The sequence below is a fragment of the Telmatherina bonti genome (assembly GCF_933228915.1).
Source record: "Telmatherina bonti genome assembly, chromosome: 12".
Classification (NCBI taxonomy): Eukaryota; Metazoa; Chordata; class Actinopteri; order Atheriniformes; family Telmatherinidae; genus Telmatherina; species Telmatherina bonti.
Window position 1 is genome coordinate 28109042 of NC_136610.1, and position 19596 is coordinate 28128637.

General features: G+C 39.3%; 1 protein-coding gene across 2 annotated transcripts; it reads left to right on the forward strand.

The window, feature by feature from the left end:
• The first annotated feature begins 652 nt into the window (after positions 1–652).
• Positions 653–18330, forward strand: ctbp1l (C-terminal binding protein 1-like). Of its 2 annotated transcripts, XM_079250415.1 has the most exons (11): positions 653–719; positions 2459–2507; positions 5413–5557; positions 8300–8454; positions 8685–8829; positions 8926–9132; positions 9353–9567; positions 12046–12176; positions 12290–12417; positions 14430–14547; positions 14638–18330. In XM_079250415.1, exons 3-11 carry the CDS (start codon positions 5497–5499, stop codon positions 14822–14824), a joined length of 1347 nt encoding a protein of 448 aa, XP_079106541.1. In that variant the 5' UTR covers positions 653–719; positions 2459–2507; positions 5413–5496; the 3' UTR covers positions 14825–18330. The 2 variants fall into 2 exon arrangements, with proteins under 2 accessions (XP_079106541.1, XP_079106542.1); XM_079250416.1 differs by lacking the exons at positions 653–719; positions 2459–2507; positions 5413–5557 and adding an exon at positions 6394–6471.
• The last annotated feature ends 1266 nt before the right edge of the window (positions 18331–19596 follow it).

Consider the following 19596-nt stretch of genomic DNA (forward strand, 5'->3'; position numbering starts at 1 on the left):
CTTGTCCTGTCTTTTCTTTTGAAAGAAATACATTCTGCTTGTGGGCAATACAGTGCGGGGTTATTGCGACACCTCGTGGTTGATTGCAGTATTTAAGTTTCATAAATGTTTCAAGTCCATTCTGACTAGATAAACGCACTTTGATGCCTTAGGGCGATAAATGAAGATACCCTCAAATAACCCAAATGCAAAATTGTTCATAAAATAGCCATACAACAATAGCATTGAGAAACAAAATCATAGGAAGATCCAGAACAATTACAAAGACCCATAAAGTTTTAAACATTTAATAAGACAGAAAACCGAGAATCCGGTCTACATGTATAGTTACTCAGTTATAGATATTCCCTTGTCTGCACGTCTGGTGTACGTAGGTATGGTACGTGGGCTTACACGTGTGTGCCTCGGAACCTGTTGTTTCCTAATTTGTCGAGAGTCAAAAATATATGTTTAACTTTTAGTCCAGTTAAACAGCCGAAAAAGCTGGTGTTTAACAGAGAAGTTTGGTTGCATTACTTTGACTTGTCTTGCATGCTTTCGTCGTTCCGCCGTGGAAGGTGAGGGCGCTCCATCCAGCACGCGGGCGCTTTTTACGGACTGTCTGACCCCCTCATCAACGAGCCACTTCCTCTTTTGTCTAATTTCATGGCGATCGGGAGAGAGGGAGCACCACCGACGCACGCACACTGTCTCAGCACTCCTGAAAGAGTTTATTCGGGGTAAATAATAGTCTTCTGTTTGCACTATTCGTTTTAAGGTTGCCAAAGTTCTTCTGATCCAATTAAACTAATTGAGAGACTTTGATTTCCAAGCAGAATTAAGCATTTGTTCAGCTTTTGGGTCAGATATTTCACATTGTAGCGCCACTCGCTGATAACAAATCGGACGAAATGGGCTCCCCCTCCGCCTGCATCTCGCGCACACTCAGCGGCACGCTACTTAACGGCGATGGCTAGCTAACATTAGCAACTCCACAAACGTCTCAAGTAACTACTTACTCCCTTAGTCGCACTGACACATTTCACCAATTAATGACATCGGTATGATACAAAAATCTGAATTTGTTCGAAGGTCCAGGAATTTGACGATTCTTTCAAATATTAACCACTTCTAGTCTTCAAATGTTTGTGTTTGGGTTAGCAAGCCACCATCGCATAGCTAGCTACCGTGCCATGTATATAGTTAACTAGTATCACTATTTAGAACTCAGTATTTGATAAAACTACACCAAACAAACACAGACATGCTGCTAAGGACTGAGAGTCACACGTGCAAGTTAAATAAATGACTAATGTTTAAATGGAACCTATTAAATATATCCACCATTCATTGCAAGTATCTCCTAAGCAGGCTAGCATCATCAGCTAACTACTTAGTTAACGGTTTATTGGATGTGTTATTTTTGTTTATTATAACTAATTATGTTTAGGACAAACCATTCATAACTGACAGTTAGTTAACGTTATAAACAAACTATCGTTAGTGTCTCGTTATTTGCTTACTTCCAATTAGCTTTTTTTTTTTTTTTTTTTTTTTTACTGTTAGCCAAACAAAAGTTGACCAGAAAGTTTCAGTAAAAGAAAATACTCTGAAGACCAGAAAAATGTATATTGTGAAACTACCTAAATTTAAAACAAACAAAAAACAAGTTTTCCATTAAAGGTTTAAGACTCCACCATATGTTATGTACTGTTGAGAGCTAAAGGTTTATATATATATCACACAAATACATATATGTGTGTGTGTGTACATGTATATTGTGTTCACATCTACTCTGTTGATATCAATAAACTATTTTAAAGTGGTGACATACACATTAAAAACAAAAAACGGGAAAAAAAAGAGAAAAACATACCATACAAGAGGCCTTTTTCTGTCAAGCAGAAGCTTCAGAACTGCAATTTATTACTAATAAATTTAAACTTCAGCATGCACTGGTTATTAACATTCCTTCACATACTTTACAGGTTAGTTTAGCGTGTGTGTTTGTGTGTGTGTGTAATCAAGACAAGTAATACATAATCAAAATCAGACTGTGGGTTTGTTCTGCTTACATGAAGCTGAATTGGTCTCTGAAATTTTATCAGATTAAATTGTATTTACTAGTTTCTTTGTGTCCTTTTTAAAATTTTGTTTAGCGATGCCTCATATTTGATTTGACTGATTTATTGTCTTTGCAACAATTCAAGTCTCTTTTCCTTATTATAAAATAGGAAGAATAAGGGGGGGGGAATCATGTGATCTACTAAAGTAAATACTTCAGTAAAATTAAGTAAAAGTAAAATTTTAGCACTTGTAACAATGCAAATCTGATAAATTGCAGTCATTTCTTGTGTTTGGAGCTCTGAAAATAATTTTTTAAATGGGATCGTTGTCTTCATAATAAGGCACCTGCAATTGTGTCAGCTGTTTGACAACAGCATTATTCAAAGTGAGTAAACTTTTGTTTTGTTTACAGTGTAATCTAACTTGTCTACCTGACTGGCACACCGGACATTGTTCCCCAGGTGAGTTCTGTCTTAAAATACACTTCACAGATTAGTAACTCCAGTGATTTAGTGTTAGATCATGTAGGGCAGGGGGTGTCTAAAGTTGGTAGGGCTGCGGTCTTGAAGGTTTTGAATGTTTCCTCCTGACAATAAGCAATATTTATCTTCACAGTAACTTTTATGTTGAAGAGCTGAGACAAAAGAGTCTGATTCAAAAACAAGCAATGATTATATTATGAGCCAGATGGGAAAGAATCAGAACAGAAAAAAAAAGAAGAATCATAGTCCATCAGAGAAATAGGATTTTTTTTGTGTGAGGCTTAGCTGGTGGCTCTCAGATATTAGTCTAACAAAGCTAGAGGTTACATTTCGATCCCACATTGTTCAGCAGGACAACAAAACCTAATGAGAAATGATTTGCTAGTGGGCTGTTAGTCAAATTACACAGTAAAATAAAGCAACTGCAATACTTTGCTGGCAAGGGATGTTGGGACAGTGAGGGTGGATAAATCAAGAGGCATGACAGATGATCTATTAAATTTACAAAAGATGTTCATTGTACAGTTAATGCAAGAGCAAGTGACATCTTACCCCTTCATCACCATCAACCCTTTGAGCTTCCTGCACTAATTTCTGTTGCATGCAGTTGCACAAAAACAGCAACATCTTAATTGGTTCACAAACAAACTCCATCTGTTATCTAGCTGTATACTCTTCCTGTCCAAAAGTAACAGATGTCTAGTATTAGCAACATCTGCATCTGTAAAGTTCCTTTATTTTGCAAAAAAATGCACTCCAACAGAAGCACTAAGTTGATTGGCCAGAAAAACTTTGAAGCCTGTATGCTAAAAGGTTGCTCCTTGTGCAGGTTGCATAAACACCATACGTCTAAAAATAGCAAAAATCATCAAATGACTTCATCATGACGACGAAACATTTTTACCATATGCACCATGTACAGATTAGTGAAACAGAGCCAGTCTCATGTTATGTGATATGGCATATTGATGGGTGGGGCCTTAGGGGGTTTCTTTCTTCTTTTGGATTTGTACATGTATGTCTCATAAAACAAATACGATTCATTAGTAACTTTCAATCCTCAATTTTCAAAAATACTGTGCAAATTAAATGTCATTTGTTTTCACACAATCACCTTTTGTAAAAAAATTCACAGAGGTGCAATTTCTTTTTTGCCCAAAAATCTTTAAAACTGCTGTTTTTATTTTTAAATAAATAAATTAGTCTTTTGGAGCAAATCCAGCAATCTCACACACAGTTGCAAACATACAGTTGTCCTCAAATTTATGCATACCCTTAAAGAAAAAGTGAAGATAACGGGAGACAGAAAAAAGTAATAATAAATAAATAAATACACATTTGCTCATTTTAATTGAGTGAAATGAGACATTGCTTTTCATTTCAATTGAGTTGGAAAGAATTATTTAAAAGAAACAAACAAAACTGTCCCTGACACATTAAAGGACTTCACTGATGGACAGGGTACCAAAATACCATGTCTGAGTGAAAGAAAACACTTGACTTCCTCATAGGATTATTCAACAGATGTTAGTTTGAGTGATAATGAGTGATGTGAACTCCATTAGTTTGTCATGTTGGTTTGCTTGTCTACATTTCATATATCTACATTTTTTTATATTTATATATATATATATATATATATATATATATATATATAAAATTTTTTTTTTTTTTTTTTTTTTTTTTTGGTTAGGGTGTAATGATGTGCTTTTGTCCCGATTTGATTCCGATTGTTAGGGTGCCGGTTCGATTTAAATTGTGATTCTCACAATTCTCCGATATTGCTGATTTTTGTAGATTAAAAAAAAAAAATGTATAAAACTTTTTTGCCGCTCATTTTTCTTCATTTCAATGAGGAAAAAAAACAACGCAATAACCAGACCATCATTCTGCTGCTATAATGCCCAAGAAGACAAGTAAAGAGATCAATAAAATAATAAAAATTTTATGGTGTATTTAATTTATTTGAAAAAAATGATACTTTAACAAAAGAAATTGATTTTAAAATTGTGAAGAAAAAAATCCCGATTTCCGATTTTTCAATTCGATTTTCCCACCCCTAAAATATATACATATATATATATATATATATATATATATATATATATATATACATACATACACACACAAGCCCCAATTAAAATTTTTTACTTCAAAGTTAGTCTGAAAACACATTGTAGATTGCTATAATGCATCCTCACAATATTCTGTATCCCCTGTTTCACATACTCATTTTCAATGAATGAATTTTATCTAATCTTGTCCAGCTTTTGTCTGTACTAGCACTCGGCTTGCTGTACTAGCTCCCGGGTTGTCTGTAGCTTTCTGGTTATTTTCCAGGCAGTCTTACAAGGTTGGACCTTGTAAATATTTTCCTGTTGCTTTAGGTCAAGTCCAAACTGCTTGCAGTTCCTTCAAATAATAAAATGTTAATAAAATAGAGTTAATAAAATGTTTAATAAAATGTTATTTCTGCCTATAAAAAAAATAAAAGAAAAGAGCAGGAAGAGTGATTGCTGAATGTTCCTCATCCCATGTGTAGCATTTCTGTTTTTCTTACAGTGAAGCCACTTGAAGAAAAGATTGTTTCTGGGTCCTTGACTTGTTTGTTACTCAAAGGAAAGTTTAACCTTGAAATATTAGAGCTAATGGGTTTCTGTTTTTACACTGTTCAATAACTCAAACATGAAGAAGAGGCATTTTCAGCTGCTTTCATCTACTGCTGGGCTATTTTACACTATCAGAGCTGTTCTATGTTAATGGGATATTTGTGATGAAAAAAAACTCAACTCATTATGCCTCACATTGATGTAAAATATGCATTTGAGAAAACAAACAAGAATTATTCTTTTCTATTTACTAACTGGATTCTTCTTTTGTACAGGTCATACTAAGTGGACTTAATTAAAGGGTCCCCACTCTTACTTGGATTTATTCTTCGCTGTCCCAGGTTAAGACTGCTTGGTCTATGGCTCTGATGGACAAACACAAACAGGTCAAGAGACAGAGACTTGACCGCATCTGTGAGGGTAAGAATACTTGAGCCATACACTCATTTAAAGTTTTAAAAGGAAAATTCTGTGACAAGTCTAATGCAGTCAGTCTTTTTGCTTTTTCCATTTTGCGTGTCCTTGAGTTAATTTCAGTTGTGACATTTAGCTTTGTTTAGGACCGGTTTAAACTAAAGTAAAAAAACAAACAAACATTTGTTTGCATTATTTTATAACTTATTTTTTTCCAGCTGCACTTGTACAGTCCTACTATCTGATGCTGTTCACATGGTTTGTCTATAGTACCATATTTGCATCACTTTAGGTTGATATAACTGAATATTGTTGTATTCTGGGTTCTTAACTTGATTCAGTAAGCTTCATTTTTCTTTTTTACTTATATCTTTGGGTTTCAAGGTTCTGTTTTTTTTTTTTTTTTCACTTTGAACTGTTTCACTATTTCTTGCTCTGAAAATTAGTGAACTTTCTATTAATGTTACTTACAATAAGGAATAGTGAATTGTGTTATTCTGTACGAAAGTAGTTATAACTTGTTATAGTGATGGTGATCAGACATAATGGTGCACCAAAATGGAGGGAACAGGCTGGGAGTCTCTGGAGACCGGTGAGAGGGAAAGGACAAGGTGAAGGGTTGTGTCCGAGGTTACAGGGAAACAGGCCAGCTGTCTCTTTAAAAAACGACAACAGCCCCAAACCGCCCTCGGCCTCAGCTTCGGCTATGCTAATGAGGTTAGTGCTGGTTGGCTAGCTCTCAATGGAGCCGCCTGTGATTGGTGGTTGTCTGTGGGGGGAGGGGCTGGGCGTAGATGACAGCTGGGAACGAGTCAGCCAAGAGCAGGCTGGCAGCGAGAGAGGGAGGAAAAAAAAAAAGAGCGATAGAGGGAGAGAGAGAGAGGGAAAGGAAGACGGGCTGACAGACTTCATAATGCAAGGTTAGGCCCAGTGCTCATGTGTTTTCTATTTTGGCATGTGTTTTTGAAATTTGTGAACTGTGTGCTGGGAAGATCTAAGGTTTGGGTGTGGTGTAGCTGTGTGTGTGTGCAGTTTCCCTTTTATGATTGTGTGTGTCGGTGGTGCCGCGGCCGTTGAGAAGGAACTGAATAAGCGTGTGTTTAGCTGCGTCTGGGTGGAGTACTGCTGCTTGCTGCATTATCATCGTCTGCTGCCCCTCCCCCCTCACCTCTTACTCTAACTACAGCCAGAGGGAGAGGAGGAGAGGACGGAGTGAAGGGAAAGAAAGGCAGAGGGAGGGAGAATGAATGAATCACTGAATGAATTGCATTGTGTGTCTGGCCATGCTTGCTCCTCATAGGCCTTGGGTATGCCAGTGTGTCCTTTACTCAAATTACTCACTGTGTGGGCTTACTTGGTTGTTTGTTATTTATTGATATTTAGAGGAGGATTTTGCAATCAGCCATTTAAGTTTTTTTTTTTTTTTTTTTTTTAATTGGAATATAAATATTTTTTGTGTGTGGTGTGTTTTCAGTTTGCAAGGTTGAGCCATGTGCAATCGTTAATCAGGCTGCCCCATGTAGTGCATCCATTTGTACATTTTACAAGCATATATATATATATATATAATATATATAAAATCATTATTGAGCCAGAAAAAGGACCAGTCAGACGATTCTTCCACATATTTAATTTTTCCACTCTGAGCCACTTACTCTTTCCTCTTCAGCAGTCTCACCATTACATGCTGCCCTCTGTCCAAGTAAATGTTCTAGTAAGGCACACCCCCCCTGCCATGGCACACACACCTGTCACACAGCAGTGACTGTAAAATATGTTTGTCTACATGTAAAGTAGTAAAAGAAAGGAGAAAGTGTAAAAATATCTTTTTAGCTTTTCTTTGCATCAGCAGAGATCTGGCTTTTTTGTGGCATCGTTGTTTTTTCTGCAACTTTTCGGTTTGCACAATGATTCATGGCCACAGCAGACTTGAGTCAAATGCATTTGCGACCGTCGTGTATTTGTGTACATGGATGTCTGTAAGGACAGGGCAAGACCAAAAAAACAAAAACAAAACAGAAGCGGTGACTCTTCCAGACATGAGATTTAGGTCACGAATGGGACCACCATAAACACATGAACCCCCAGCCACCTCTTCTCGAAGACCCAGCAGTTTTCTCCACCCCTCCCCCAGCTACACTTCACCCTTTCAGCCCCCTCTTCTCGGTGTGTACCCGGCTCATACAGTAGGCAGGTCAAGTTCCCAGAACCAAAACTTGACTAAAGAGGTTTGTTTTATTAATCTCAGCCATATTGAGTTGGACACAAATTCATGAAGATTAGACATTAAATATTAAACAGATTACTGGATGCTTTCCAAGCCCTATAACTGATTTGGTTACTTTTTTAACCATTATACACATGCTCACACTTGGACTCATAGTTGTTTCCTGAGGGTGCCGATAGATTCTGGAAAAAGAGAGTCATAAAAGTCTGAGTTATTATTGTCTGAGGAGTGTGGAAGCTAGCCATGTTAAGTTTAGCCGTGTGTGATTTTGTTTGAGGCTGAGATGACTTGCATCGTAGTCCAGACATTGGAAGTGGCGTCTCTTCAGTAGCTAAAATCTAGTTAAACTTTACTGCTTCAGAAAGTGGTTGAAGGTTGTGCACATCAACACACTGTGTCAGTTCAGTCAAGTTTATATGTAACGATTGTTTGATGACTTTTTTTTTTTTAAGCTCTTCTCTTTAAAGTCTTCTTTTAATGGCACATAAGTAACAGTTTGTTTTTTTTTGCGCTGGACTCAGGTATCCGACCCCCTATCCTGAATGGACCGATGCACCCACGTCCCCTGGTGGCCCTGCTGGACGGACGTGACTGCACTGTGGAAATGCCTATCCTCAAAGATGTGGCCACAGTGGCTTTCTGTGATGCCCAGTCCACACAAGAGATTCATGAGAAGGTAGCGGAGAAGCAACCACACACAGACCAGTCTGAGTAGAAAATAGTTGGACTGGTTTCATTGTGATAGAATGAAAGCATTTAGCATCTTATTTTCTTGTATTAAAAGAATGTTTTTCCTAAAACAATTCATTTAAGATTATTTGAGTATTGTTAGAATTTTAATTCTTAATATTAACCCTGAAACTGTGTGATCAGAATCCAGATTGAAGAGTGATGTCTTTCCTGTAGGTGCTAAATGAAGCTGTGGCTGCTCTGCTCTACCACACCATTACCTTATCCAGAGATGACTTGGAAAAATTTAAAGGCCTACGAGTAATTGTCAGGATTGGCTCCGGCTTTGACAACGTTGATGTTAAAGCAGCTGCTGAGCTGGGTGAGACACCGATACTGACAAGATGTTGTCTCACAAACACAGAGAGGGTCAGCCGTAGCCACCATACTCACTTCTTCTTTTCTACTTGTCATCCAGGTATTGCTGTCTGTAATGTACCGGCAGCCTCGGTGGAGGAGACAGCCGACACGTCGCTATGTCTGATTCTCAACCTGTACAGGCGAGTCACCTGGATGCACCAAGCTCTAAGAGAGGGAACCCGTGCCTCTAGTGTGGAGCAGATCAGAGAAGTGGCTGGTGGTGCTGCTCGGATCCGCGGTGAAACACTGGGTGTCATCGGCCTTGGTGAGTGACTGTGGTGGTTTTGATTTCTTTGGTGCACTTTATCCAGATTTTAAGAGCTTACGTGTACTAATATCATGTTTAAGGATTTATTTTGATGCGGGTCTTTTCCAACTAATCAGCTGATAATGAAAACTGCTGTTTATTTTATTGTGTAAATATAAGGCTGAGTTTTCCTTTTCGGTGGCTCTTTCTAACCCTACCATCTCCTTTGGCTTCTCAGGGCGCGTTGGACAAGCTGTAGCACTACGGGCCAAGGCTTTTGGATTTGGCGTGATCTTTTATGACCCCTATTTGCCCGATGGCGTGGAGCGTTCTCTGGGCCTGCAGAGAATGGCCACCCTGCAGGACCTGCTCATCCACTCTGACTGTGTATCCCTGCACTGCAGCCTCAATGAGCACAACCACCACCTCATTAATGACTTCACCATCAAGCAGGTGTGTTGGATAGACTCTCTATGTGCACGTCACAAACTGTTTCTTAAATAGTCCAGCTCATGGGTAAAGGTAAGGGATTATGAATTGATCAAGATTGGATTGATATCTGTTGTATTATTGGCTCTGCTTATCAGTTCAGCAAGTTTGGAGATGTTTATCTGAGTTTGAAACTATATTAGTTGTACCAACAATCTTGATCAACATCCAAAATGGAGGAAATAAGCAAATAATGTTTTCATATAGTCAAAGATTATCTGGTAAATTTAAGGTGGAAGCACTTGTGCAACACATATGTATTTCATCAAATACAGGGGACCCCTCATGTTGTCTACAGCAGTGTTTTTCAACCACTGTGCCATGGCACACTAGTGTGCTGTGAGAGATCGTTAGGTGCACCATGAAAAATGATCCAATTTGTCTAAATATGTAGCTCCGTGTTCATCCAAACAGGCCCAGGACTGTCTGTGAAAGATCATAAAATTCATTTGTTGATCAGATTTTTATTCAAGACACTTTGACAAGATGCACTTCATATTATTTATATTTGCTTTAAAAAAAAAAAAAAGTTTTTGGTTTGTGGTGTGCCCGGTGATTTTGTCAGTGAAAAAAGTGTAGCTCAACGAAGGTTGAAAAACATTGGTCTACAGTGTTTTCTCATGTATCTGGTTAAAATACTCATTTTGGAAAAATGAATTAACCATTATCACCTTTGTTTAAGAAATGTAGTCGTGGACCTCTTCCTTTTTTTTGCCATGACTGCTTTTATAACAGCTCATCAATACTAATGTCAATTACTTTCTTTATTTGCATCAGCACATTCTTGAACCTGTCAGTATCAATAAAGTAACTGATAAGCTCGGTCAACTATTTTCTTGTTCTTTGGAAAATTTGGAATAATATCTGTACTCGTGATGCTTTTGTGAGTAAGCAGACACCCTCCAGCTACTGATAGTAAGCTAATGTTTTTACTAGTTAGCTGCTTGATGTCATTTTGATGACAAATTTTTTGGGAATTTGTTATCCTGTAAAGGGTTTCTTTTGGCTTTTTGGATCTTAACTGTTCATCTTCACACATTTTTAATTTATTCCAGATGTTACGCTGGGTCAAGCTGTTTAAACTAATCCACATCTTGCTAACGCAACATGTTTCTGTTCACTTGCCACCTTCCAGCTCCGTGCTGCTGGCAAAATGAAAAAGCTGTTAAGTATAAAGATTAGGTGTCATTCCTTGCGTTAACATGGGAGTTTTAATTCCTGTTTAATTCCGAATAAAAGTTCATTTCGCTTTAAACTGATGAAAAATGACCATGTAAACACTTAATTCCTAATGCTAATTTTTATTGGGAATTAAACTTAATTTCGATGTAAGTGGCTGGTTTATTCACATTTTAATTCCGATCTATTTAATTCCTCTGTCATGTAAACCTTCATTCCGCTCTAATTTAATTCTGGTCGTTCTGCGCATGCTCATTGCTTTGTCCTGTCCCAATGACACGCGATGTTTTGCCTCCTGTCTTCGATGGTCTGTCTTTCTTCTCCTTCTCAGTTGCTGCAAAAAGTGAAGTAGTATGCTTGTTTTGAGCTGGTACTTCAAAATTATAATAGAAATAGCGGCGAAACTGGTACTTATGTAGTTTTTACAAGTTACGACTGGAAAAAACGAGAAACAGGGAGCCAACTTTGTTTATTTCCGGTATACGTCATGCGTCACATGCACCTTCTGTCCAATCAGAACCCTTCCCAACCAGCCGCTCTAAAGAGGAATTAAGTGAGGACGTGTTTCATGTAGATCTTCTTTCGGAATTATCTTCATGTAAACTCATACGAGAATTCAGTTTACTCCAAAATATTTAATTCTGAATTAATATTCCGAATTAAAAAGCACCATGTAACCGTAGCCATTGCGTCAGAGCAATAATTAATGGTTTGTAATGCAGAAAGCTGGGGTTTACTATTTCTCCTGCTTTCTACTGTTTGGATGTTGGTTACTGTGCCAAAGGTCAAAGCTTTGAAACAAATGTGGCAGGTTCAGAAATTTGAAAAGTAGCACACAAATATTTGCCAGCATCAGCATATTGCATTGCAACACAGTCAGATTAGTTTTGTCCAAATGCAAAGCCAGGCTTGTATTTACTGAATCAGGTAATGGGATGTCTGATCTAATGTCCAGAAGTATGAATCATCTATGACACCACATTGCTTGCATTTCTGAAAATAGTATGAGGATACTCGAGCACTGCTGGCAAGAATCTGTGTTCTGTCCCTCTGTGTCTTATTAATGATGATATGTCAAAAGTTTGCTTGTATTTGTGCATAATTACCAGCAGTTCATTAGGAAATGAGCTTGTTGTATTGTTGTAGTGTAGAAAAGGCTCTGCAGGTTATTTTAGAGCGTATCGTTTTATTTGCTGCAGACTAAAGAAAATGTCCACCTCCTTCTATAATTCTCTGCATTGATTTATCCTGTTATTACCTCAGATGCGTCAAGGAGCCTTTCTGGTGAACACATCAAGAGGTGGTCTGGTTGATGAGAAAGCATTGGCTCAAGCCCTAAAAGAGGGACGGATACGGGGGGCCGCCCTGGATGTCCACGAGACAGAACCTTTCAGGTAACTAGCATGACAACTGTACTAGACCAGACTAATGTACACCCATATCCTCCATGTTCCTGATGCTCAACCTCATTAGTTCTCTTTATATGAGCTTTAACCTTTCCCAACAGTTTTTCCACAGGCCCACTGAAAGATGCTCCCAACCTGATCTGTACTCCACATACATCTTGGTACAGCGAACAGGCTTCAGTGGAGGCTCGTGAAGAAGCTGCTAGAGAAGTGCGCCGGGCCATCACAGGTGGGAGGCATGCACCCTTCATCATACATGAAATGATGTGCATCCTTTTCAGTAGATAATCAAATGATTTATTTGTTTTAATTTTGGCAGAAACTAAACTTAAGCTTTGCCGAACTGCAGGAAAATATTCCTGATGAATTTTGTTTTTTTTTATGATCAAATGAAAGCAAGATGAATTAGACTTATTTGCTTGTGATCTAATGTTTTCACCAGTAAGCAGGCCAGTTCAGCCACAGCAAAGTTCAGAGGTTAACAAAAAGGTTAAATGAGTGCAAAGGGACATTCCTGGCTGACAGGATCATTGTCACTACCAAAATCTCAGCATAGCATCCTGTTTGAAGAGTTTCTGAAGAATAATTTCAAGGATTTTTCTTGTCTTGAACACATCAAATACCTCTTGGGGTATTTTAAGAGAAAGCTAGTAGAGCACAGCCTCTCTAAGAGAGAACAGCTTTACAAAAAAAAAAGGCCATTTCCAAAACTGATTTGTTCAGTCGGGCTGACCTGATGATTAATTTCTTATTTTTCTAAGAACTATAATTTGCCTCATGAAAGTTAATCTTGGTTTAACACTGAACTCTTAGAAAAACAGCGTTTATCTTAAATAACTTTCACATATTTGCAGCAGACTGCGGGGCCCTCTGCGCGGCCCAAGTATTTGTTCAGAAAAGATGACAGAACAGGAGTTGCAGCATATCATTGTTTGCTTCAAATTACTGATTCTTTGTTATTTTTCTCTCTACTTAGAACATAACAGTATATTGGAAAAGAGGACAGAGTGATTCTGAAACAAGAAAAAAAAGTTTAAAATAAAATCTAGTGTTTGTATTTTAGGAAATTAAAAAAAAAATACTATATAATAAATTCAGAGGAATGAAATAATTTGGATTTATATTTTCCAATTTTACATTTACCGCAGTCACTGAAATATGAAGTGCAGCTAGCCACACTATAATTATCTGCTCTGTATTTTTTTTTTTATCTATTGTAATGAGTTTGTTTTATTTACTTCCTAGTTTTTCCCTCGCTGGTAGCTCTTCATCCATTCAGTTTTATACTGTAGGCACCGTCGGATGACTTGTGTGTGTGTGTGTTGGTCTGTGTGTCAGCAAGCAGGAGAGCAGCCGACACTTTTTTTTCTTTTTTTTTTTTGCTTTTCCTTTTCAGTAAACCACTTTAAGTTTTAAAATTGTATGAAAAGTGTCACAACACCAACCAGTCCTGTAAGTATTTTATCATACCTCGGTCACCGGGAAAAACTATCTGTCCTCTGCATTAAGGGGAGAAGTCCTAACAGCTGACCCAGTCGCTGCCCTAGTAGGTCCCCTCTTTGGAGAGTCTGTTCTGGGAATTCCCACTGGGGCCACTGGATCCCCTCCATCAGCCAGCTTCAACGACATCTACTGGCCCCCGTTCCATGATCAGTTAATTTATTTAAAAATAAACAATAACAAAACAAAAATCCACTCTGGGGAGAGGGCCGGGGAGTCTTCCTCCACACCTGGCTTTTTCCTCTGTCTGCCACATCTGGCTGGCATTTATCATTTCAATTGCCATGCATACCTGACCCCCACCCCCCACTGCACGACAGCCAAGACATAACATGGATGGTGCCAAGACAGAATGGATATATAAATTATTTATTGTCTACATAACACCAAAACAAGCTAAAAGAATCTAAACAAGGCTGATTATCATGATTTGTGCATCCCTAATGAAGATTAGTTGTGTCAAGCTACAATTAATCACTTAGATTGGTCTGAGTTTGTAATGTCAGTCCCTGAAATGTGAAGCCTCCAAGCAGCTTTAATGAGTTTGCTACAAGCTAGATGTAAAAACAAAAGTGACGGGATCTCTCTGGCCACGCTGTAAATGCATGTTTATCATTTCATTTAGTAGAAGATGACAAACCAAAATGAAAACCGATAAGCAAATGTGATGAGGTTTTATTGGTGGTATACGTACATCTTTTAAACACTGAAGAGTGAACGGGATGTGTTGTTTTTCTTTAGGTCGTATCCCAGACAGTCTGAAGAATTGTGTTAATAAGGAGTATCTGATGGCCGCCTCTCAGTGGTCCAGCATGGAGGCAGCTGCTGTTCACCCAGAACTTAATGGAGCCGCCTACAGGTGAGAGAAAGCGAGTTGACTGAGTTCACGTGTGAGGCTGAAAAGGGATCTTTGGACAGCTCACATACAATCCCTCTGCTTCTGTTTCAGATTTCCTCCAGGTCTGATCAATGTTGCAGCAGCGGGGGGCCTCCCAGGAACTGGCGCAGGAGTTGAAAGCCTGGTTTCAGGAACCCTTGCGCATGGCATCGCCCCTGTCTCCCACCCCCCTCACGCCCCGTCCCCGGGGCAGCCCACTAAGGCTGAAGCCGACAGAGACATCCCCTCTGACCAATAGCCCCTCCCCTCCCCCTGCCGCCACCAGCACATTCCGTCATCTCTGGAAACCAAACCCTTCTCCCAGGATCAGACATAACCCAACAGCCCTGGTTTGACCTGACGTTCCTCTGATCACACAACCAGCCCAGGAGCTTAACATCATCCTACCCACATCCCTCCATCTTCATCCCACCCGCCATCCCTCCTTCCTTCACTCCCCCACTACGTCAGCAATAACTGTTCTCAAGGATTCAATGATTGGATTGGTCTAGTTCCTTAGTTGGCTGTTGTTTTAATGGAAAATTGATCTTTTGTGGTTCTAGGTGTTCATATGTTTTTATTTTTAAAAGGAAAAAAAAAGGCTTTTCTGAGACGAGGCTTTAGGTCGCTGCTTCCAGCGGGCCTCTGCTGGTTTTGACCATCAGAGGCACAAGGACGGGAAGGTTGAAGCCCCAATTTGTACATTAATGGCTCATGTTACTGGTCTCTTCTTCTTCTGCCCCTCTCCTACCCTCCCTGTCTCACTCTTTCTGCCTCTCCCTCTGTACTCTTACAATTGAGTAAAATGTTTTCTGAAGTAAACCTGACAGGCTCTTTTCCACCTCATCAACATCTAGTTATTCTTCAGCCTACTTGCCCCCCCTCCCTCCCCCCCACTGCTGTCGGCTTGCTCAGCAGAGGGATCAGAGTGGAGCTCTTGGACTGTGAAAGTATATTATTCGCTCAGCCCATCCTTGAGCTTTAAACTTTTTTTCCAGAGTAATACCTGCAATTTGTCAACTTTTACTGCTGTGATTTTTCCACTTTTAAGACAGTTCTTTCTATTTACACCTGCTTTGTTCCCGCCCTTACGGATTATTTTGTCACGAGACGATGGCTAAGAGCATCATATCAGAGAGCATCTTGGTATTAACATCCCTTGCCAGCAGCCAGAGAGCTGCATGTGCAGTCGTGTGCTCTCGCTGCCCAAACAGAACCGAGCGCAGCAGCACACCAGCAGAGGTCGCCATCTGTCTGGCTGCTGACACGGATAGATAGACAGTTACAGGTTAGCTTCAGTGATTGGGAAAAAACATGACTCACTGCCGCCATTCAAAACACAAGAGGTGTTTAAGATCTCACCACCACCCTGCACCCACCCACCCTCACATCCCCTCCATTTGTCATGGCCCATCTCTTATGCCCATAAGCACCAGTATGCATCCACCAATTCCTTCAGGTGTGAGGGGACAGCATGGATTAGATTCCCAGTAGGAGCAAAGGGACAGTGTTCCTGCATGCTGGCTCATTAAAGACAGTGGTGCGTGCGTGCATATATGTGTGTGTGCTTGTGTGTGTATGTGTGCGTGCTCCCTCACTCTGTTGTGATAAGAAGCTGTTGTCGTTCCAAAGGAATTGTCCCTAGGAGTAACTCTTAAAAACGCTGTTGCCCTGGTGTCAAGGGAACACCTTTCTAGTACCTCAGTAACAGATATTGAATGTACCGTGCATACCCTTATATTTTTTTTGTACAGATTTTCTAGATGCGTCTATACTGTCCTTTACTGAAAGGGTTGTGAAATTGTAGCAGTAACGACACAGTTAAAACGAACGCCCCATTAGATGATTTGACCAAATCTTTAAAGGTTCAGTAAGGTGACTGAATACTCAGGCTTCTAAAACCAACACGTATCTCTTTGCCTTTACTACTCGATTTCCTCATCGTGAGAAAATTCAGCACAATTTCCCATTTTTAGACTTCAGACTGTAAAAGTGCTTCAACCTGAATCTTACTGGCTGATGGAAAATGGAAGAAAAAAAAAAAAAGGTGATCTTCGTGGCCTGCTAGTTTTATTTTGTAGCAGTAGTACTAGAGGCTGTTTTTGTTTTTTTATTTTTATCTCCATTTATTGTCAAGCTGCTCTATCTATAGTGCATGTGAGGTCATTTTTAAGGGGGCATATGATTGCCCCCATCCCATCTCCTCCTATCCCAGCCCCGCTTACCCCCAGCCAAGTGTTCTCAGCCCAAGTTGCCATTTTTGTCGTGGTCAGTTTCCAGTGATGTACAGTTTTTTTCCCCCCCCTCAGAGTCTAAGAGAGACATGGAGCATGTCTTATGTTCTAAAATGGTAGGCTCCTCTCTGTCATGTGATGAGTATATATTTTTTAAAAAGAATAACCCCCATAGTTTGGATTATGAGCTTAATGGTAATCTTAAATTTTGCTGTTGATGATGATTATATATATTTTTCAGTTCAGCAGTGCACTGTTATGAAAACCATTTTGTTTTATTGTAGGACTTAGTTTCTAATGGATATGCTGTCGGTGTTCTACATGTTGTACTGAAACATTTTGGAGAAAACGAGCTCCCCCACCTTCTTACTACTCCTTTCTCTTTCGTTCTTTCTTAGTCTTATCCCATATGTCATCTCCGGCTTCTATCCTGTGGGCCTTACTTCTCTCTGTTACAGTAGCCGTTATCGTCGCCATGGAACCACTCACTGCCTTAATACAGTTGACCACAGCAGGTGAAGTCAGGAGACGCACCCAGCCGAGAAAGAAGGGGCCATAAAAAGGCCCCTCCACTAAAAAAAAAAAGAAAAAAGAAAGCTCCTCACACCCCCTTAAAGGCCAGAGTCAACTGCACCTTGCGTTTCCTTTTCAGTGACAAACTGCATTCAGCCTTTTGTGAACAGTTTTAGCTCATTCTGCATTCATAAACCCAGTGTGAATTCTTACTGTGCATTAATTAATGACTTTTTTTTTCTTATTTTTTTCTCTTTCTTGATGTTTTTAATTGTTCAACCAACTTGGCAACATGTGTAACAGACCTTCACATTGGTTACGCTCAGCAACACAGCAGCCAATGTTTCATTATTGGGTGTGAGACTTCCCAGCCGCCATAGCCACTCCGGGGCAAATAAAGCATTTTTCTCAGCTCCAACCAAGACTCAGTGTGGCCTGTAAAGAGGGGGGAGGGGGAGGGCGCAGCGGATGCTGTTATGGTCTGTTGACACAAAGAGAAAAAAAATGCTGAAAAATCGCGTTGAGAGTTGGTCACTTTTTCTCTCTCAGGGTTCAAATGCACACATATCCTCCAGCAGTCGGCGCCCCTGTGTCGTGTTCCTCATCCCAGGTTTCCTCTGTCAGAATGTAGAACGGTCTCCTGCGTTTTATAGAAACTCCTCCGTAGTGCACACGTCTGAAATGTTGGTTTTTCTTTCTTTTGGCACTGACATCTAACCATCTAACAAGGAATGAATGAATGAATGAAAGTGACTGTGTGTGATGTGAAAATTGGGAAATGTATTTTTACAACATGTGAACATTTTTTTTTCCCTCACACTCATTGTGAATTGATTTTCTTTTCTTTCACCAGACTGCAAAAACAAACAAAAAAGGAAAAAAAAACACCAGAAAAAAAATCTCCTGTAACTAGGCTCTTAAGCTTTATTTTTGTTTTGTTTACTTTTTTTTTTTTTTTTTTAGAAACAATCATGTTTGTGATGGTAACTTCCAATGGTAAACTCCACACCGTATTTTAATAAAATCTTAAAAAATAAAAGGCACGTTTCCTCTTTTTTTAACGTTGCATTTCTCCACTGCTCTGATGAACCGGTAGCTCTTCCTTCTGTCATTTGTTTTTACTTCAGCGTTGGGTTTTAGACGGGACTAGCTGCCAGTATGTGGACGTGGAGCTGTTTTAGAAAGCTTTTGCTGTAAACTAAAGTTCACCACAGCTTGGCAGCTCTTTATCTGGAGCTCTGCAGTGCCAGCATGGCTGCGTGGGCCCACGGGGCAAAGCAGGGTGGGGGATTATAGGCTCTAAAATTGCTTCCACATGCACATAACCAGGAGCCTTCTCTTAAGAGAGTGAGAGATGGGTTGTTGTTATTGACTTTGTAATGTTCGTTCAGTGAATATTTTCAACCCTGTAAGTAGAACTGAGGTCTTTTGTGACTAAAGCTGCATCATACAAACATAAAAATGATTAAACTGATATACTTTTACACTAAAGTTTAACATGAGTGTGGCACAACCAGATATTTATCTGACTCCTACAGTACCGGTACTGTGAAAGACGTCATGCAGCAGCCCTTGTTTCTTCTCTCCAAGAAGCCAGACTTTCTTCTAATCCGTTAAAATGGTATTGACCTGTTCTTTCTCCAGGCTGTCTGGGAGTTCCTCTTTCAACATTTTCTGTTTTTAATAGACTTTCAGTCCAGTCCTTGTCCCCGGCCATTTTATGGGACGTTTTTGTAAAGCCACTTACTGTAACACTGTAACCCTTTGATTCAGTCAAGCAGACAAGGGCTGCAAACTTCAGGGATGAATCACTGTTATGTCTGCACATAAACAACTTGGAAAGGAACCTGGTTTAGATTACATTGTGTGTCACTCTGTTACTAGCAGGTCACCAAGTCATAGAAATTGTCCCTGTTTCCTTGTTTTTCCTATTTAAAAAAATAAGCTAAAGATAAGTGGTCAGACATGAAAATGTCATTTTAAAACAAAAAAGATTATTAAAAAAAAAAAAAAAAAGTATAAAAACATCTCAGCATGGTCAGCAGTTTGTCCTTTAGCGGGGAAAAAAAGTGCTAGAAAAACACTTTTATATTAATATTTGAACATAAAATATGGAGTCATCTTGTTGTGATGCCATAATTAAATGTAGGTTAAAAGATTGGAAAACATATAACTCCTTCAGAGGGGTTATTCAGTTCTGATGGGGACTAAATTTTGGGTTGTAAACAAACAGCTTGGAAGGTTGAGCAAGAGGAGCATGCTGGTCAACCCAGAAAGATGTATT